The sequence below is a fragment of the Antechinus flavipes genome, chromosome 1 (genome assembly GCF_016432865.1).
Source record: "Antechinus flavipes isolate AdamAnt ecotype Samford, QLD, Australia chromosome 1, AdamAnt_v2, whole genome shotgun sequence".
Classification (NCBI taxonomy): domain Eukaryota; kingdom Metazoa; phylum Chordata; class Mammalia; order Dasyuromorphia; family Dasyuridae; genus Antechinus; species Antechinus flavipes.
The window spans coordinates 175,738,667-175,760,915 of record NC_067398.1 but is presented as its reverse complement, the minus strand read 5'-3'; the positions used below and the strand labels follow the sequence as shown (position 1 = coordinate 175,760,915).

Below are 22,249 nucleotides of genomic sequence, written 5' to 3'. Positions count from 1 at the left end.
ATTTTCTTGCCAAGTTCTCAGGAATGATTGATAGAGAATTTTTTTTTAGCTTATTCACAAAACTTTCTATCCCGCACCTACCTGGGGCTTTTGAGATCTAGTACAAAATCAATTTAAGCTACTTACTGAATATTTGTTAATAATAAGTAATAATAAGTTAATTACTTATTAATAAGTAATAAGATCCCCCTTACTGTCTCTCTCTAATTACTTAACCAAACTGTCTGATGGTGGGAGAAAGTCAATCAGAGATGGAACAGAGCTGAGAGTTTAGTTTTTCTTGCAATGATTGTGAAACTGGGGTCCAAAAAAAATAAGGTTTTAAATAAACCTTACTGTCTCTCTCTAATTACTTAACCAAACTGTCTGATGGTGGGATATGGTAGGGAAGAGAATTAGATTTGGCATCAGAATACCTGGGTTCATGACTTAGTTCTGCCACTTAGTACCTATATGAGTTTAGACAAATTGTGTAATCATTCTGATCTGATCTTCCCTCATTCGCAAAATGAAGGCTGTTAGATTGGATGATCTCTGAAGATACCCTCACTCTTAATCTCTGAAAGTATAAAATATTACATCATTTCTTTTGATTCTCTAAACCAGCAGTGTCAAACTTAAATAGAAATAGATCCCTGCTGGTCAATATGTTGACTTAGAAAATCAACGATTGATATTATCTGTGTCATTATCTATTTTTATTTTGGTAAGCATACAACAATTCCATTTTAATCTGGTAGGATCTCAAGAGCTTGTGAGTCAGGTCTGCATGTCTTCAGCAAATGGAAGATGAGTTGACTAAAGTTGAGTAAACAACCATATTAGGTAAATCATGCAAATACTCTTATCCTCATTTTACTGATTAGCAAGGTGGACTCATAAAAGAGGTTAAATGATACATCCAAATGATTGAAGTAGGCTATCTGCCGCCCAAATCTAGTTCTCTTTTCCACTGTATCATACTGCTATTTCAGTGGATGATTTGTTCTCTGTCCACCTTTTCTTGTGTACTGTTAATTAGATTATGTAAATCATGTGGCTATATTTTTTTAAAAATTTTTATTTAATAATTACTTTATATTGACAGAATCCATGCCAGGGTAATTTTTTTTTACAACATTATCCCTTGCACTTGTTTCTGTTCCGATTTTTTTCCCCTCCCTCCCTCCACCCCCTCCCCTAGATGGCAAGCAGTCCTTTATATGTTGGATATATTGCAGTATATCCTAGATACAATATATGTTTGCAGAACCGAACAGTTCTCTTGTTGCATAGGGAGAATTGGATTCAGAAGGTATAAATAACCCGGGAAGAAAAACAAAAATGCAGATAGTTCACATTCGTTTCCCAGTGTTCTTTCTTTGGGTGTAGCAGCTTTTGTCCGTCATTTATCAATTGAAACTTAGGTCTCTTTGTCAAAGAAATCCACTTCCATCAAAATATGTCCTCATACAATATCGTTGTCGAAGTGTATAATGATCTCCTGGTTCTGCTCATTTCACTTAGCATCAGTTCATGTAAGTCTCGCCAGTCCTCTCTGTATTCATCCTGCTGGTCATTTCTTACAGAACAATAATATTCCATAACATTCATATACCATCATGTGGCTATATACAAGACCTCAGACTTCTTTAGGATTCTTTAGATCTCTTTTCTTAGGCTGTTCCTCAATTGAAATCCAACTTCAGACATTTATTAGCTGTGACTCTGGACAAATCACTTAACCTTGTTTATCTAAGTTCTTGATGTTTTAAAGCTATTGAAGAAGTAAATAGCAAACCACTCCATTATCTTTAACAAGAAAACCCTATATGGGGTTACAGAGAGTAAGACATGGCTTGATAACATTTTCTATCTTCTAACATTTCCTTCATCTACTCTGCCTATCAGTTCAACTTCCTATTATCAGCTTGGTTTTAAATTCCTTTTTTATAATGAACTTAACAAACCTCAACAAACATCATCATTTCAATATATTGGAAGTCCAGGAAGAAAAAAAAAACTATTTGAAGTTTTGAACTATAATTTTTTAAGGTTCTTCTATCACCACATTTAATCTCATTGTTTTTTAATCTGATTTGGTCTGACCTGTAGACTAGCTGATCCATTCTTTCTACTCTTTCACACTCTTTGTTCCACTGACACTTCATGACTATACTCTTTTTTCTAACTGCTCTACCTTAATCTCCTTCAAAGATCTTTTGACAATTTTATTTCCTTAAATATATTACCCTTTGTAGGAAAAATGGGTAAGTAATTGAGGAGATACGTTCATAAGTTTTTGTTTTTATCAAATTGGGTTTTCAGCTTACCCTATTTCAGATCCTAAGGAAACATTTTTTTGGGGGGGAGGTGATGGTGGTGGTGGTTGTTATTATTACAGATGTGTTTATTTTGTCGTTTTTACAAAGACTTTAATTTTTACACATTTTTTGGTTTTAATTTATTGTTTATACTTGGTCTGCCCTGAGGCACTTTGAAAACCTTGAAAAAGTCTCTAAAACTATTTGAGATGAAACCAACTTGTATTCTACTGATTAGCTGGTTAGATTGCTTCCAACCTTCATTTTCTACCATAACTCTTCTTACTTACAAGAGCCACTTTAATTTCAGTTGATCCTCATGAATCTCTATCAGATATGCTCCTAACCCTAACCTGAAACATTCCAGAGTCTAAGAAGCTTGGATTTAGGAGCCAAGCTTTTGGCTAAGTATTTAGGTTCTTCTAGACCCAGTACCTCTCGAATTTTTTAGTCCCAAAACCACTTTATACTAGGTTTTGAGGATCATCTCCAAAGAGATTTTGTTTACGTGGATCATACCTCTCAATATTTACCATCTTAGAAATATAAGTGTTTGGGGATAGCTAAGTGGCGCAGTGGATAGAACACCAACCCTTAAGTCAGGAGGTCTTGAGTTCAAATCTGTTTTCAGACACTTAACACTTCCTAGCTGTGTTGCCTCAGCAAAAAAAAAAAGAAAAGAAAGAAAGAAATATAAGTGCTTCATATTATTATATATTGTGATATGGGAGCCACCTGCCAGTGCCTTTTAGAGGTCTAACTCAGATCTGTAGAATGTATCTCTTCATGTGAGAGGATGATGATGATACAAAGAGACTGAGAAGCATCTACGTTCTCTGATCCTCTCACTGAAAGGCTGTTGTGTGGTCTGACCTCTCTCCTCTTGCCTTCAATTTATTTCATTTCCAATTCACAAGGAACATCTGTGAAGGCTGCTTTGCAACTCCTTCAAGTACTGTGATCCGTAGCAGGAGAATTGACCTGTCCCTTCACCTAGTAAAGTTCTTAAGTAGTTTTGACCTTAAAGATCCATATCTATATTGCTGTTGTATTGAAAATTCTCCTCCTGTTACTTTGAACCTTCTGCAGAGGAATAACATCAAGGTTATAATGAGATTTCCAGAGTCTTTGGGAAAAGGATAATTCACTCTTAGTCTAAGCTTCTGAGAGACACTGCTGTCAGAAACAGGCTTTCAAAAATGTAGGAAGTAAGCTTCTCCAGATGCATGAATTAACTAGAATGATAGATGACTCCATAGTGAAATCCAAAGATATTGAAAAAAGATTGCCAAATGTAGAAAACCAAAATGGATGAAAAATCCATTTAATTTCAACTTTTGATATTCATTAGATATATCATTAAGTTAATTTATCAGTACATGTATATCTTATATTGCTACTGAAAATGGAAGATGAGCTGAGCCTAAAATTGAGTAGTAGAACTTTGAGCTTAATGATATTGGAAAATTACATAGTATTTTTTAGATATCCTAAGCTTCAGAAGCCCTTTGTTTTAACACTTGTATTTTCTCACTAGATATATAGGCGGCAAATCAAACATCCCCATTATCTGAAAAATAAAATTTGATCCAGACCGTTGTAAACTTCCTTACGTTAATCACAGTGGACTTGAGCATAAGAAGTATCACAAAAGGCATCATCATCCAGTATATATATTGTTGGAAAAAAATGGTAATCCATCTGTGTGATAAATCCATCCATAACTGCTCATCTTCTGTCTTCCCCTAAGTTTAACATATGAGTTCTACCCAGTGTGCTGGGGACCTTCCTCACTTCTCCTTGATATCTTGAAAAGACCAGTGACATACACTGTCTACTATTGCTCTTACCATGTGACCAGCATCTGTTATTTTTTATTAAATATATCTTTGATGACATCTTTACTCATTTCTTCAGTGACTCCTTTGTTATGTGAAGGTCTGCTACCTACCACACATTTCACCATTGCCTTCTGAAAGATATTAATTTTTAATTCTTTAAAGATTGTTTTGTTCTGTGATTCACAGCCATACAATACCTTCCATAGAATATTATTTAAAATTGACTTTGTTTTCTGAAATGTTTGAAGTTATTAAAGGAGTTTTGCGGTTTCCCAAAGACAATCCAAACTCTTCTTTTTTCCCTTTTTTATTCTAGGTCCAAATTGTTTTTCAGTTGCAGTGTCTGTCCAAATATATATTGATGAGTTTTACAATTTGATCAACTAACTGCACATCATAATCAAAATAATAATTGTTCTCCACATTTGATTTTTTTTTTCTGTGAGTTTTGTTGGGTCAGAATCTTTGGACTGGTTAATAGATCTCTGTTGGGGAAGCTCTGCAAATATTCCAGTTAGCATTCTGTATATTATCCAAAACAGAAGTATCCAGAGGACCATTGTTAGTATAGATAAAATATTAAAAGAATTCAAGAAAAGCTTTTGGAATGTTGGGTAACACTTTTGTTTCCCCAAGGAGAGTTTATGAATGAGAAAGTGTGATTGGTTTGTATCAATGGAGGGAATATGATCCCTAATGAAAGACAAATCCACTGAAATAAAAGTACAAAGAATGACCTGTTTTTTACTTAATCATGAGGATAAAGTAAAATGATATGTCTTAAAACATTAAAAACCTTAAAGAGATAAAATAAATGTTAGTTAATATTAAAGTATACATACACATATTAAGTTGCTATAATATTTCAGGCACTGTATAAATTGCTGGAGATGCAAAGAAAATCATATCCTTCACCAGAACAAAAAATCAATACCACTTTCAAGGAGCAATATGGAAGAGACAATATACAAAAAAGATAGAAACATGGTAAAAGAGTGCCCGAGATTAAGGTTAGTAAAGGGGCACATGGAGGCCAGAAAGCCTCAATACCCATATTGATAAGCCAGGTTGAGCCAGTCACATATCTTTCTAATAAAGGGAAAATGTGAAAGCATCTGCATAGAAGGGACTATTGGGATTTCCAGCTGGAAGTCGTCTGCCCCTATACACATCCTAACAATGATCAGCATCGCAACTATAACCTACAAGCCTGTTGATATCTTTGGTTTTAACTTCTAATGTAGCAGCCTTCCATGCCAATCCCATTCTATCCCCAGCAGATGGGCACAATTAGTATTGGTATCTGGTATTGGTGTTCTATAGACCATCAGTCCCATTAACTTTCTTCCCCCTCCCCCAACACACAGATACCACATTGTAGTAAATCCACAAACTATACATTCTTTGCTCTCTGCACACATTGTGTACACACCAGTTTATATATGCATGTACACAGGCCATCACATATGCATGCCCCTATATGTGCAATAGATGTATACCTACATGAGCAATTTGTATGTTTCCTCCCCCCAACCCTGTTCAATATAATTTTAAATTACATTGGAATAATTTTAATAGAAGGAATCATAGATGGACATTATTACACCTACATAATCCATGAGCTTATTAAAAATGGACTAGTGGTGATTTTTTACAAGGAAAAAAAACAAGCTACAAGTTGAAGATCTGGAATCCTGTGCCCCAAATTTACAAGAGCCTTTTACATGAAATCCTAATGGTGAGGGCATCAAATCACTCTTCAGAGTTGTTCTTTTTCAGAGTCTGACTTTAGTATCTCTGGTTAATTAAGGGAACTCCATTATAGACGATTTTGCTGAAAAATGTTAAAGATTCTACATACCGCAATCCTCCTACTCCCCAGGGTTCTTGTTTGCTCAGGTATCCACAATGAAAAGTAACTCCATTGACCTTTGGCAATACTTTATCACCTTCTTTGATCTGCAGAATGACAGAAGCTACATTTGATACTGTGAGACTCTGGTTGATACTCCTGTTGTGTGCCCTGAGATTGGCTCTGATGCGCAATCACCTTCAAGCTTATCTAAACTTAGCCCAGAAGTGTGTGGATCAGATGAAGAAGGAAGCTGGTCGAATTAGTACTGTTGATTTGCAAAAAATGGTAAATATTATGATGGAATGAGGCAATTTTCTTGTTAGTTAGAAAATAGCATTCAATTCATTTATTATCCTGTTCCATGGGTTCTTTTTCTTTATACACAATGGAATTCAGTTTATCAGGTATTTATTCAATGCCTTCTGTATGCCAAGTCCCGGACTAGGGACTGGCAATGAGTGCAAAGGCCAAATAATCTCAGACTTTAAAGAGCTTGCTTTCTATCAGGAGAAAACTACACAAATTATTAAATTGCACACACCTATAGAAAAAAATATAAAGTCACTTTTGGAAAGGAGAATGCATTCACCTGGGAAGATGAAGAAAGGACTTTGATTGGAGGGGAGGTGGGAAATGCCATTTAAGGGGGTAGAAGGATTAATCACCCTGTCCTTCACAGTGCATCATCAAATGAAGTAAAGAAAAAAAAAAATGGAAGTGCCAACTTGAACAAGATGCTCTTTCCAAGCCTCACAGTTGCTAGAGCCTTCATCTCTGCTCCCATCTGTCATATATATACCTATTTATGTACTTAGGCCTTTCCTATTGAGAAGCTAAGTTTCTTAAGGAACAAGGGTCATTTGCACTTTATATGAAGGTTTAATAGTCATCATTATTTCTGACACATAGTGTTTAGCAAAATACTTATTGATGTCACTTAATTGAGATATCTTTTGTAAAGGAAATAAAATAGTGTGAAATTAAATCATGAGAAACCAAAAAGTAGATAGCATCTTCAAAGTCATTGCTGTATCGATCACAAAATAGGAAGTTAAACAGTTTAAGAATCAGATTTCATCTCAAGCATGGAAACTTCTGTGTTCATGGAAGCCTTAGAAACAAGCAGTTTTTGAGAATCTCTCTTCCTATAGTGACAAGAAGTTGATGGTATATGATATTATATCCTATAAGCGAGAACCAGTTCCCAAATACTCAATTCTACCAGGGACTTTTTCAATAAATAAGACCAACTTATTTTCTGATACTTTTTACAGTTAAAGTCATAAATGAAAATCATTAACTTGATTTCTATGGTAAGTAATAGAAAAATAAAAGCTTTCAGTTGTTACTCCTAGTTCTATCTTCAATGATTTTAAGTGTCTTAAGATAGAGAGCCTATTAACACTGTGCAGAATAGGTTTTATCTGGGCTTTATGACTTACAAAATGAAGAGTATTTGCTTTTAGGGTTAGAATTTTTTTCCCTATTGTGCTGTTACCTGAACACCATAAAAGAAATATCTGATTTATGGTAAGAAACCCAAAGAAGAAAAAATGTGAGTAATCCATTCTCTCATCTCATGGGGAAAAAAGAAGAGTAAACAGTTCTCTCTTTTTGAGTCTCCACTTCCCCCTACTAACAGTTATATGAATCCTGGACTATTTTAGAATGAACTCCCTTTCCCTTTCCCTCCCTCCCCCCCCCCCCCCCCCCAGGTCTTTTCTTTCATTTTAATCACAACTTGACCATCAGGAATAGTTTCACCTAAAATAATAGACAGCTGGGTGGTTCAGTAAGTAGAGTACTGAGTCTAGAATCAGAAGGACCTGAAGTCATATCCAGCCTCAGAGACAGCTATATGACCCTGGGCAAGTCACTTAATTTTTGTCTGCCTCAGTTTCCTCTTCTATAAAATGGGAGCATAACAATCACCTCTCGAGTTTGTTACGAAGCTCAAATGAGCTTAAATTTACAAATATTTGTAAAGTCCTTAGCATAATCCCTAGCATATAGTAGGTGCTAGGAAAAAATTTTGTTTGTTCCTCTAGAGTTGAATTGGGTCTTTACAGAATGAAATGTTTACATTTTATAGTTTTACATGGCATTTTTATTGACTGAAGATATCATTAAATCTGATTTTGGGGATACCCACTTTCCCATTTTGTCCATAAGAAAAACAAGTATTTAAAATGTTATTTAACTTTTTATATATTTTTAAAAGCCTACACAAGAATTTGAGATCTTTTTGAACATTTGGATCTTTTTGAAGCACAATATTTGAAGCAGTTGTAATATCATGAAAATTTGTTAGAAATATTGCTTCCTTCTCATGCAAGGATTGATCACATTTTAAGGAGCTCAGTTAAACTGATGATCATATTTATAAGTCTAATGTGATTGTATTAAAATTCTTTGCATTTTTACTCACTCAAGACTCTTGTTGTTTTCAGGTGGCGAGAGTGTTTTATTACCTTTGTGTAATTGCACTGCAGTATGTGGCACCTCTGGTCATGCTGCTCCACACAACCCTACTTTTGAAAACACTAGGTATGCATGCCTCGACAATGAAAATAGTGATTTTTGTATTCATTCTTGCTGTGTTGGATTAGTAACACACTGATATGTAAAATATGAAGAGTGTTATACAGCACCCATCTCAAAAATGCTTGTAAATCTAAAAAGCAGGAATAACTTTTAGCGCTATTGTTTCTTCTGCTTGTCTTTGAAAATTCAACATCATAAAGTTTTAAAACTTCATGCCTAACTTATTCTCCAGCTTTTGTGTTTAGATTTTTAAGAGGATTATCAGTCACCTCTTCATTCTTCAATTTTAAACGAGTTCATTGATCAAACTCTGTTATATATTATTTATTTCAGTTTGTATATAGCAAGAGAATAAGTTAAACACTCATCCCTTGAATTAAGTTGCTGTTAATATTTTTAGAAATTTAACAGCAAGTCTATCAATACTGATTTTCACTCTATAGAATGTTCATTTGAACTGTTAGCTTTGGTGTCTCTCATATTTGTACACTTCATTTTAGAAATTTCTGGGGGAAGGATTAGTGTAAAATCTCCCTAGTGTCACATCCCCTTCCACTTGATTCAAGAATTTTGCTAGTTAAATTGATAACCTTTTATCTGACAGACTCCTCAGGAGGTGTGTTTGGAAAGATTAAAAGTAGCCACAAGTGCTATGTGAATGCATTTAATAGATAACATGGGAAATCTAGAGATAAAATATAAAAAATAAATATAAATACAAAACTAGGATGTTTGTATGATGAAAACTTCTGAAAATTATTATTAGCCTCTAGCTTTGACGTTGCTAATTATTTCTTTTTCTTTAATGTTATTGTGATATTGAAAGTCTGTTATAAAATAGTAAGTACTTTTAAGAAGCCATCTAATCTGTCCTCTACCTTACATATTCTGATTAAAGATATGATTTATTAAAAACACTGGAGGGTCAGTGTTTTGTGATCAGTCGACTTCTGAAGCATACTAGTTGGTTTAGTCTGATCATGTCTCTTAATATCTACGATTCTTTTTTGTCATCTTTGAAATGGGGATGGCAGTGCTTGTGGTGGCTATTTCATGGGGTTATGAAGGCCAAATAAAATAATAAATGCAAATTATTTTTTAAGTTATAAAAGAATATAAATGTCAGTAATGACCATTTTCAGTGTAATCATGCCATTCTCCATTAAGAAAATACATTTTCATTATCTTTCCATATTTTAGTTTCTAGAGGATTATAGAGTCAGAGCTGGAAAGAACTTAAGAAGTCATCTAAGTCAAATCCTCTCATTTTATAAATGAAGAAAGTGAAAAGATTTCAAGAGTTTAAAGATGTTAAATGATTTGCCCCAAGCTGATTAAAAGTCAATTCAAAAGAAGATATTTCTTTTTTTTTTTAAGCTATTTTTACTTTTGATATCAGATTACAGTCTTGTCATTTACTCAGGTTCAATAATGATTTTTATCAAGGAAATGTCTCTGATTGCTGTTTGTTTTAATTTTATGTTCCACATCAAGAAAAAATCTGATGGCAATTTTTCAAATTTAAATTTTGCAAAATTTGGCTAGAGAATTTTGACATTCATGTCTCACTTTAAAAATCAACACTTTCTGAACCTCTTCCTATTTATGTTTCAGTTATTAATTTGGATTTTACAGGTAATCATTCCTGGGGAATCTATTCTGAGTCTAACTCTGACTCTCTAGTGGAGGACCATCCATTCTCTGGTTCTGTTCATTCTGAATTACCATCTACTGATGAAAAAATGAAGGTAACTGTTACTCAGATAACAATGGCATTGGGCAGCCTAAAGACCATCTTTACGCCTCTGCTCTTCCGAGGGCTCTTGTCATTTCTGACTTGGTGGATTGCTGCTTGTCTCTTTGCCACAAGCCTTTTTGGACTTTTTTATCACCAGTACCTGACTGTGGCATGAACTAATCATCTAACAAAGACAATAACAGCAAAAGATAGTGACGGCAACCTAGTTTGGAGTCCATGTGCCTTTGAAGAAACATCTAAGGAAAATCAGAAGAAATCAGAAAGACTGAAGAAAAATACATATCATCTAAGTAGCTTCTTCTTTTTTTTTTTAATGCTTCCTCTGTCTTCTCAGGGTGAATTAATGTTTTGATGTTTAAAATCACAAGTTGATTTGTTAATTTTCTTATGTAAATAGTGAGTAACTATTGAATCTTGGCTGTGGAACTGTGACTTTTTTCCTTTATATATATGGACAAATATATATGCATCTGTGTGTGTGTGTGTGTGTGTGTGTGTGTGTGTGTGTGTGTATACATATGCACACATATATACATACAAACATACATATACATTTACTAATGTGAGAGGGCTATTTAAATGTTTATGATCACTTTAGTTTACAGAAACACTCAACTGTCCTTGGAATTTTGTTTATGAGTTCAGTCCTTGTCTGATGCCTTTGAATGGTATTAAGGTACTGGTAAAATTAATGGTGGCTGCCTAGAGAACAATCTTGAAACTGAGCCATATTTGGGGGAGACAAGGGAGAAAAAAATAAACTTCTGTTGGAACTGTATTAGTTGCTCTTCCAGATGAATAACAGCAACTACAACAAATCCAACAGGAAAGAAGAAACAGCTGCTGTATATTACAGCAAAGGAAGCTGTAGTATTTTTTAATTTAATGGAGATGTAAGTGCATAATACCAGCAAGTATTGCTGCCTGAGCATAGCAGGAATTGTTATTGTTAAATATACGTTGTCTCAATCTCTGCAGTTTATTTTTTTAATGGCCATATGAACAATAATTGCTTTTGAGTCTCACAAATTTGGGTAGGCCTCAATTTCTGGGGTTTTTTTTCCCATGTTTTTGGACAAATATATCTTAAATCAGTATAAAGATTTATCAACACTGATCAAACTTTTAAAAATAAGTTTTAGTCCTGCTGAATGCATATGTGTATTGTACATATTATATATTAGATATATAATATATTGAAGTTATAAAAGATGAAGTTAGAGAAGTCTTATTTTAAGTTGCTTATTGTATATCAAAAGGTGATTAAATAGAGGTACATATGTTTCTAGAAGTTTCAGGCTTTTTGAAGGAAAATTAAAAGTCATTTTTGAAAGTTCAGCAGAAAGCTGTTGATTTGTACTTCCTCTACGACACTTAGATTACTAAAAATGCTTGGGACTTCTTAGTTGTTAACTCTACTAATATACTGTAATTCTTACTCTGTCATTTCTTATGTTTTCCAGAGTAAAATCTTCAGTACCCTTTATATTATGACCAATAATAAAAATTTCATTTGAATCTTTATAAATAAATATTCCTAAAAGAAATAAATAGGACTTTTAAAAATGACATCTTATAGTTTCAGAAGCAAGAAATAATCAGATATTTGATACAGATTTTAATTTAGTTTGGTTTTCTAATACACACATGCGAACACATGAACATGATGAATTTGAATATTTAAAACTTAAAATTCAGAGTTAGGAATTTAAAGATTTACAGGGGTTGTTACTATATAGTGTGGTTAATTTTTAAAATAACTTTAAAATAAATTGGACATCTTAATGAGAGTTATCACTCCAAGCAGCCACCAAGGAAGATCTATATTCTAAGAAAGTTACTACTGCTCATGTTATTTCTGTAGTTTTGGAATAGCCATCAAAACGTGCACATATAATCTTTTTAATATTTTCAGTGGTGTAAAAGTTTTCACCTTTATGAGTGATTTTGATTTTGGAATAGCCAAAGACCATTTGAAGCTAAGTGTGATGAGTAAAGTGCATACTCAATCCTAGGTAGTTCAGTTTGGGTCCACAGTAAGATATGACTAAGTAAATAATGAAATCGATTTACTTTTGTATTTTATAAAGTGCCCCTGAAAGCAGTTCCTATTGGAGAGTTCCAGAATTGTTCTTTAAAGGGTACCAGTATTGGTGACTTAAGTGTATAAGCTCTTAAGGTTATGCAGAAAGAACATTTATTTAGATGTATGACTTGACATATTTGGTAAAATATCAGTCCTATTACTTTAAAGTCATGTCTCATGTCTGCCTCTCTAAATGTCATTAAGGATTTAGGGATAATTCTTTGTGTTTATTGAACTAAACTGCCATATGTATGCATGTGTATGTATGTGGGTGTAGGTGTGTGTATAAGGAAATGTGTTTGAGTAGTTCTGAATTAAGAGGGCATAGTAGAATTTGTTGTTGCTTTTATAATTTTAAGTTCTTACCAAAGGTACTACTTACTCCTCACTTTTTAAAATCTGTACTTTGGAATAAAGTGCAGAAAGAAGAAAAGATCTCTTCATAAATTGAAAGAAACCACATTTCATATAATCTCATTATTTCAGATGGATACTTATAATTTTTTAAAATATTGAGATGATTTATTTTAAAACCTATTTTGTACCAAATTTCTAAGCCACAAATTTTGCACAATTCACAGATTACTTCAGGCAATAGATATCTATTTAGTTCTAGAACAAATTCTTGAGGAAAAATTTTTGAGAGTAAATTAAGGATAATGATTGCTAGCTAGAAAATTTTCAAGGGCTCATAGCAAGTAATACAACTTTATGGGTGCAAACGTGTGTGTGTATCTTTAAAGAAGCTTGGAACTTCAGAGTTAAATCAAATTTTTATTTCTGGAGCATTGGTTGTTTGATAATCTCAAAACTTAAACAGTAGAGAAAATATAAACTATTAGATTATTCTTAATTTCCTGATTTTTCTTTTACCTTATTTTTTCCTCTATCAGACTTTTTTCTCACTGCTATATGCTGAGTAAAGTATTTTTTAGTGTACTTGTGTGACCATAGTGAGTAGAAACACTTAAAATTCTATCTTATATGACTTGGTGAAATTTTCCCCACAATTGTTTCAAAAAATTGCAACAAATATATGACAAAAATTTATAAGAAGGAGAAATGATTCATTTTTCATTTCTGATACAAACCAACAATAAAATGATTAGCAACGTTTATCCTTGTATTATGATTCAGAAGAAAATGAAGTTGATTAGTTCAGGGAAAAGGAAACAGTATTAGTTATGGAGCTTTAATTGTAATGTAAAAGAGTATATTTTGTTCTTGTAAATAAGAAATTAAATACTCTCTTTCCAAATAGAAAATTTTAACATTTTCAGAAATTATCTAGTTTCTCAATCTGGTAGACTTTCTGAGACCATCTCATAATTGAAATTTTTCTGTTATGGTCGTGTAGCTCTTTCAGCAAAGTAAAAAAAGTGATTTTTGAATGTGAATCATTCAGTGTCTTCATGAAGCTTTAGTTGGCTTAAAGAATCAGATCCAACCATACTTAGGATTCCACTGTTTGAACTCAGTCTCAAATAGTCACCCAATTGCATCTTTTTTCTCCCACTAATATCTGTGCTTTGACTTTTTAACTAAACTCCTCATGGTGATGAGAATGGTGATAAGAATGCTGAATATGACCATACAGCAAATATCATCTTTCACACCTTTTCTTTAAAGAATTAATCAATGATTTCCCTTTATTCTTGACTGTTTCTATTTATGTACATTTCTTAATCACAAATTACTTTTAAGTTAGGTGAATCTTTTCTTCATGTGGAAAGAAACAGTAGAGAGTGGACTAAATTATCTCTAAGGTACCTTCTGGGACACACTAAAATTCCAAATCTGATATGAATTTATCTGGTTTGATAGTAACTTGAAGAATATATATAATTATACTATGTATTTAGAAATGTCTGCTGCCTATTTTTTTTTTTCAAGTTGTATGGGTTTGTTTGTTTGTTTTTTACTTATTTATTTATTTAATGTTTTTTTTCCCCTTAGTTACATTCAAATAATTTTTTTTTCTTACATTTGTTTTTAAGATTTTTGAGTTCTAGGTTCTCTCCTTATCCCCACCCACAATTAAGAAACCACATAGAAAGTTATACAAAACATTTCCGTAAAAGTCAAGTTGTGAAAGAAAACCCTTGAGAAAAATTAAATTAAAAATAAAAACATATAAAGAGAGAATGCTTCAGTCTATATTCAAACACAATTCCTTCTTTGCATATGGATTGGATTTTTCATCATAATCCTTTAAAGTAGATTATGTTGATAATTGTACTACTGAAAATAGCAGTCACTCACAACTTGCTGACCTTAGTCATATTTCTTAGTGAACATTTATTGAATCCGACTTGAAAATGATGATGTATCAAACTTATATTCAAAAGTATTTTTTACCAAAAATAATTATTTTGGGGTAATCTGGGATTGCAATTTGCCATCTTTGTTACGCACATAGTCATAGGACTTTTATCATCTGATAGGGAAAGAAATGATTAATATAGAACACAGAAGTCATATTTATATTAATTTATCATATCTTTGAAAAAAATTATCTCTTCACCTCCCTCCAAAAAAAGGCTGGTTATTTAAAAATAACAAATTATCTAAATTTAACCACTGAAGTACATTTTCACTGGATCAATTTCAATTTAATTCAACTGATATTTATTAAATACCTATTAAATACACTGTGATAAGCACTTGGGATAAAAAAGATAAAAACTATACTCCTGCCCTCTTGGAGCTTGCAGTCTTCTGGGAGTTACCACAGGGACATAGATTTGTGTTTATGTCTTTCCCATCTAGTGTAGTGCTTTGTATAAGTACATAATAAATGATTGATTGATTATCTAAGGTAATTTCAGGACCCTAAAGGTAGCACTTTATGGGTGAGTTAATACCTGACTTAAGCTTTGTATAAAGCTAAGAATTGTCATGTGCTTTGTCATATGCTGTTCAGGTTAATTGAAATGCTATTTTAAATATTGTTATGCATATTTGAAACTGCTATGTGACTGTGGCAAAAACAAATCTTGCTCCTATTGAAAGATGATCTCTTACCTGACAAATTAGCATGCACTTTTTAGAAAGGTTATCTATACCCACAAGAAGCTCTGAGACTGGAGAACCTTTCTGCCATGTTTACTTCCCAAATCCATTCAGTTCAGTAAATATATTAAAACACTTACTGTGTTCTAAGTGTTAAGAATGCAAAGATAAAAAGAATCAGCTCCTGCTGTCAAGAAATTTATATTTTACCAGGACATTCATGGTTTTCAAGATTTTTCAGTTAAAGAAGTAGGGAATTTGAGAAGAGAAAATTTTGCCTCAATTAAATGGTTCAAATGACATTAAAGACTCTGGTGTGGGAATCTAGAGAAATCTTTATGAGGGAGTAATTTTCCATTTTCTCAAGCATTAACAAAATGCTAATGGTATTATATGCCATTCATGATTTTTTTTTTCCCCCAAGGGAGGGGGCTATCTTCAACTTTTTTTTATTTTATTTTTTTAAAAGTATAATATTTTTTGATAGTCTTTAAGGAAAGAAATTATTATTACTATTTTCCCATATTGCCTGCTTTAGCAAGTAGCTGCTGATGCCATTAGTTATCTTCTTCACACTGCATCATACCAAAGAAATTATCTTTTTTTTTTTTTAAATTCCATTCCTCTTTTTTTTAACTATGAAGCATAGTGGTTAGTGTTTTCTTATCAGAGTCAGTAGCAGCAAGTCAAAGTATAATATCTGAATCTAAAATTTCCTTCCTCCAGAAATTTCCTTATGCTACCCAGTTACCTGTTAATAGAGAGATTTTCAAAGAAGTAATTAGAAGAGACTAGGGAGACTTATTAGTTGGTAGAGGAACTTGACTCCTATTTTCTTAAGAACCTGATGCAGATGCCAAGGGAAGTAATAACTGCAAGAGCCAGTTTATTTGTTTGTTTGTTTTTCTGGACAAGTTGGAATCTAGAAGTTTATCTATTCTTTACATATATATGTCATCTTCTCTATTGATCAAAAAAAATAGTATTCTATAAGCTACAATCTTTGTATTTTCCTTTCTGGGTTTAAATTAAGAGAACATAATGAGCCATATATATATGTAATTAGTTATTTTCAGGATACAAATTATCTTGAAAGGTATATTAATAATATCTGGATAGTCAGCTTTAATTTAGTCAATTACTGCCCCATAATAATAATACCCGTTTGGTTTGAAATTTTAACTACTCAAAATGTATAGATTACATCGTGAAATTTCTTGGTCACCTTTGGAATCTAACTTGGTGTTTACTGAAATTCTATTAAATCTGATGATAGAAGTTCAAATTATTAGAATGCAAAAGTTGTATCAATGATGCATATGCCATCATTATTTATGTCTTGCCTATAAGATGAATGTATTTATTCCTTGTGTTATCTATGCAATAGTGGCAAATCAGATGGATGGCTTAAATTATAAGTTAAATTTCCAGAGGCTGTTTTAGTGGCATTTAAAGAGTGGAACCCATATATTTGGTACCTTGTCATTTGCCACATCTGTTTTGCAAGGTGCTAGCAAATTTGAGCTATGTTAAATTTTATTTTCTATAAAATCTAAAACATGAAGGTAACATAATATCCAGAGTTCATATATGTTCATTGGAATACATTGCTTAATTTAAATTCAAATTAGTAAATATTAGGCACTTGTTACATGCAAAGATTTATTCCCTTAAATGACTTTAAAAAAGTTTTTTCCCAGAAAAATGTGGAGGGAGGGGAGAAAAAATTTTTTAAAAGTTATAGGTAAAGAATAGTGGAGTTCATATTACCATTTTATCTAAAAATAACTAATAATATACAGTACCAACTCCCTTAAAAGCTAGAGAAATTATTCAACTTATGGTGAATCTTTTCCAGGATGTGTATTTATGTTTGAACTAATTAGACAAATGAAAGTATCACTTAAGTCTCAGTCATTTAAATTTTTTAAATTTTACAAGTTTGAAAATAGGCTGCATGACATGATATTTTATGTGTGCTGCTAATAATATTGGGAATAAACAAAAATTATATTCAAGAAGGTTCTTCTGAATTGGCTTTGTTCCTTCTATCTTTATTTTTAAATGTTAGTGTTTTCTGTTTTGTGTTTTTTTGTGGTAAAAGAAGACTTATAATTCTTTTTATGAAGAAAATGTGATTTTTTAAATTAAAAAATGCCAAAACACAGAAAATTAAACTAGTTTGGCTTACTTTTTAAAAATAATTGAGATACTGAAAGTAAAATCAGTAATGGTTATGTGTATTTGTACTTGTTCTTTAAATATCCATGATTATATTTCTTTTCCTTTCTGAAACAGGTGGTTTGCATTTTAAAAGATCTCTTGAAGCTCAGTTAAAAGAAATGAAGTTTGCAATTTTCTATCTTTAGGGGAACGTGAATATCAATTTAAAATTCATAAAGCTTTTATTATTATATAGAATATTCTTTAGTTTCATAACAAGGGAAGAGACGTGCCTCATGTCCTATAAGTTATCTCACTTTAGAATGTTGCTTTATTCTACTGATTATAAACACATTTAGCTTTTATCAAGGGGAAAAAACATTTTTCTACTTGCTTTTTTAGCAACAAACTTAATACTGGAACAATTGTTTTGATTGTATCCATATATATAGTCATGCTACAGTTCTTTCACATATCCTTTATAAAGTTTGTTGTTAACAGTATTTTTAGAGAATTATAAACCATGCCCTGAATTAATTTTTACCGTTCTTTATAACATGTACCTTTTCTGTAGCTGATTTTTATGGCATTTAGTACTCTTAAGTATTCGATTTTATATGCATACTTATAAGTGAGGATATATTCAGAAGATGTAAATATCATTTTTCTCCAGTCATATGCCTCTTACTTTATCCTGGTCTTCACAGAATTACACTACATCTTAACATGTTGTCTCATACTTAAGTTACAGATAATAGAATTTTCCATCAGAAATGAGAATTTTTAAGGTACAAAATTACTTTATAATTTATAAAAATTGCTTTAAAATACCTGTTTGTGTATAAACTAAACATTTAGATTTAAGGTTACATTTCAGTAGTTTCAGGATTCCTGTTGGGTATCTTTAAATTAATTTGAATTTCTAGTACATTATCCATAATTATATTCAAACAAGTAGCAAGAGGAAAATGAATAATTACTCTCTTCATTGGCACCTAAATATGCCACATATTTCAGTATAATGGGAGAAAAAAAAAAGATTCTCTCTTGTTCCTAAAGCAGTTGATGTTATTGGTTATTATTTTTGGTGCTTGCTAAGAATTTGTCCATCTATGCTAGTTAGTAATGACAGTAGCCCATAGTTTGTCAAGAGACATCTGTCATAAAGGAAAAGGTAAATCTATAGGGCAGCATTTAAACAAAAAAAAAAATCAATCTTTAAACAGTGTCGTAAATTGTGCATATTAAAAAATACTATCTCAACTTTAGAATAAACTATATAAATATTAAGGTGCTTTAATATTTTAAATCTCCCAATTTTACTTCATAAGGGACCAAAATAAGAAAGAAAAAATCTTAAAACTTTTAGTTGTGGCAAAAACAAAAGCCATTTTCACTGTTATATTCCATAGGATTTTGGAATCAAAACCTATTTGGCAATTAGAAGCCTCATGCTTGCCCATGTTATTTAACATTATAAATTTTGATGGGGCAATACAAAGCTTATTAATAATTTGCCATTGACAGTATCTTCTCACTGTCCTTAGAAAATAACATTTTTAAACTTGTTTTGTTCTCTATTGTATCATCCACTCCAAAAGACCTCTTTTCCTTTATTCTCATACTTGTCAGAGGTGACTGAGAAAAGAGAAAAACATGATCTTGTAACTTGTTCTATTGAAACTAACACAATGGAATAATGTGGATAAAATTTATTTAATTAAAATCAGATAGTTTGGGTTTACATACATCAAATCAGTTAGTAGAATCTGACATGGCATGCTGGGAACTAGTCAAAAAGAGAACTTTTACAATTTGTAGCAAGCATACCCTCTTGTAAGTTGATTTGCCAATTGGTTTGAGTGAGGTCAGTAAAACTTGGATATTCATACTGTCATGCCAACATGTACATAAACATCACAGAAAGTATACAGCAGATTGAAGTGAGAATAATAATTGTAAAGTTTTTAAAAATATCTTTTATGTTAAAGTCATGACAAACTGTTCAATTTGGAAGTTTTATTTTTTTAAAAACTAAAATTTTTGGTATTTAAAAATATTTACATAGTGATTCAGCAGAAAAAAAATATGGCTCAGTTGTACATGATAATTCAAGAATTTGATCTTTTTGCATGTAAAGAATTAAATATATGTGTAAGCTGTATTTTTGAATTAATAGCATATATACCAAAGGAAACACTCCTTATAAAGAAGCCTTATAGTGTCTTCTGCTTTTCAAGCTAAAATGAAATGTCATTAGTAATTAGTGTGTTAATGTAATGATGGGGCAAAGGAAATGTGTCTCTACCCAGCTACTGTATAGCTCTTTTGTTATTTTCTTGCACCATGTGTAGGATGGTGTATTGTCTTTATTGCTGCTAATGTTTTATTTAAGAGATTTTTAAAAAGCTTTTTATCCTCTTACTTGATAGATATTTGCATGTCATTAAAAAAAACCTAATGATGTTGAAAATGATGAACAACTTGCTGATTTAAACTTTTTTGCCAAGTAAGGAAATACTGTGAGATTTTATTGCAACTATGATTTGTGATTTTGGTGTTTTTTTTTTTTTTTTAATGTTCCCATTAATTTATTTGAAATTTAATGTTTTCCCTTTAGGAAAAAGCACAAGTTAAATATTGATTAAAAGTTTTAAAGTCAAGATACTTATCTTCAAATGATTATAAATAATTATATGATTTAAAAGAATTTTTTTTTCAAATTGGTTGTGATCATATGTAGATACTGTGAAATGCATTCAGATGAAGAGGGAGGTATTATAAACAGTGTCTATAGTTTTAAAAGAAATATTTTCCCACCCTCATTTTGTGTATTTTCCCTTTCCATCATTGTAATACATACAAACTTTGTTGTTTCTGTTCCTTTACCTTTGCATGTAGTATATTCATTAAATTGTTTTTACACAGTACTGCCTGAATCAGAAATACAGCAACTTTGAAACCAAAGATCAATAAAAGAATTCCCCCATATATTAATTTTTGTATATCTTGTCTGTCTGAAATAATTTTTTAAGTTGTTACAAATCATGAGCACATGAATAACTTTTCAAAACATTTTTCTCTTCCTTAAATTATTAAACTAGGTATTGACCTAGGAGATTGAACAAGTTCCCATGATGTATGCTGTTTTTCAAAGTTCTGTACTGTTGAATTTCCTTTCATTTAATGTTGGATGATTACAAGAGATCCTTTTGATAAGACAAAATTTAGTTCTTTTAATTAAATCTACATAGCATTTCAAATACTATATAGTTTATTGGATTTCAGCACCCATATATAATTACCATCCACAAAGTAATTGTTATAAACAAAATGTTTTGCTTTGAGTTTAATAATTCCTGGAATTAGGAGTATCTGTATGATTCTGTGCACATATCAATGGCACTGGTCTCATTGATACCCTTCAAGATTGAAAGAAACTTTGAGAGCACTGAAGCACTTTTCTCAGAGCATGTAAAATTACTTATTAACAGTAGAGAAATTGAACTGTGTCTCAACTCTTGAACTTATATTTAGGTTTCTGATGTAGAAAACAATTAATGAGCTCACTTTCAGATTCTAAAAGGTAGATTATATCTATAAATCTTACACTGAAACAAGGAATATACTATCTTTTTTAGTATTAAACTAGTGCAGTGGGCTCACAGCGAAATAAAGAATTTTTTTTACCATCTATTGTTACTAGTACAAGAATGACCCTTTTTTAATGTTTAACTATATGTTGAATTAGTTCATTTTGGTCTTCTAAAATATCCTTATTAGAGTAATGACGATGAGTCAGTAGATTGGAACACATCTGGTGGCCATAGCTAAATCAGGAAGGTAATAGTAAGAGGGTAACTTTCTAGCTCTATTTCCATCATTTAACTAAATTGAATATTTGAGTGTCACAAGCACCAACCAATGGAATATTTATACTAAGCATTGATTATTGTTCTACTACTATAACACAAGAACTAAATTCAAGTTGATTGTTTCATTCTTATAAAATCAGCAGTTAGGAGCTGCTCCTAATTCCAGGGATTATTAAACTCAAAAACATTTTGTTTACAACAATTACTTTGTGGATGGTAATTATATATGGGTGCTGAAATCCAATAGACTATAGTATTTGAAATACTATGTAGATTTAATTAAAATCTATATAACACAGGCATAAGATTTGATTTCAGCAGTTACAAAATTCTTGCTTGAAAGGGATCATCTTAAAGCCATTTCTTCTGAAGTGTGGGAAAGTTCTGTTCTGTAAAAAGTCCTTCAAATCATGGAATTTAGCCACCCACAGAAAATGCACTTTTATACACATGTATGGATACTGAAACTCCAGGTATTAATAACATGAAAATTTTTGGTTTAGAATGGAGTAACTTTTCATGAAAACATGAGTTTTAGGAATTATATTCCAGTTAGTAAGACATAACTTCCCATTCTACCTACAGGTTTTACTGCTTGGATTTTTGTTGATATATAATTAGATGTATATAAATGGATATATAATTTCAGTGCTCCATAATTTCTCCAGTCTTAAAGATAATACTCATTTGTCTTAATAAGGATGCTTTCCATTGATATACATTGCTAGAAGCTTCATAATCGAATAAAAACCAGGTAGAAGCCATGCCAGTTTTTCAGAATCCTTGTCAAATGTGCCAATAAACAAAATGG

General features: G+C 31.7%; 1 protein-coding gene across 1 annotated transcript in view; it reads left to right on the top strand.

The window, feature by feature from the left end:
- TMEM161B (transmembrane protein 161B) overlaps positions 1–20,556 on the top strand; it is a 109,816-nt gene extending 89,260 nt beyond the window's left edge. Inside the window, exons 10-12 of the mRNA XM_051993198.1 lie at positions 6,110–6,284; positions 8,450–8,546; positions 10,179–20,556. Coding sequence (XP_051849158.1) covers positions 6,110–6,284; positions 8,450–8,546; positions 10,179–10,456 — 550 coding nt within the window. The 3' untranslated portion in view covers positions 10,457–20,556. The remainder of the gene's footprint in view (positions 1–6,109; positions 6,285–8,449; positions 8,547–10,178) is intronic.
- The last annotated feature ends 1,693 nt before the right edge of the window (positions 20,557–22,249 follow it).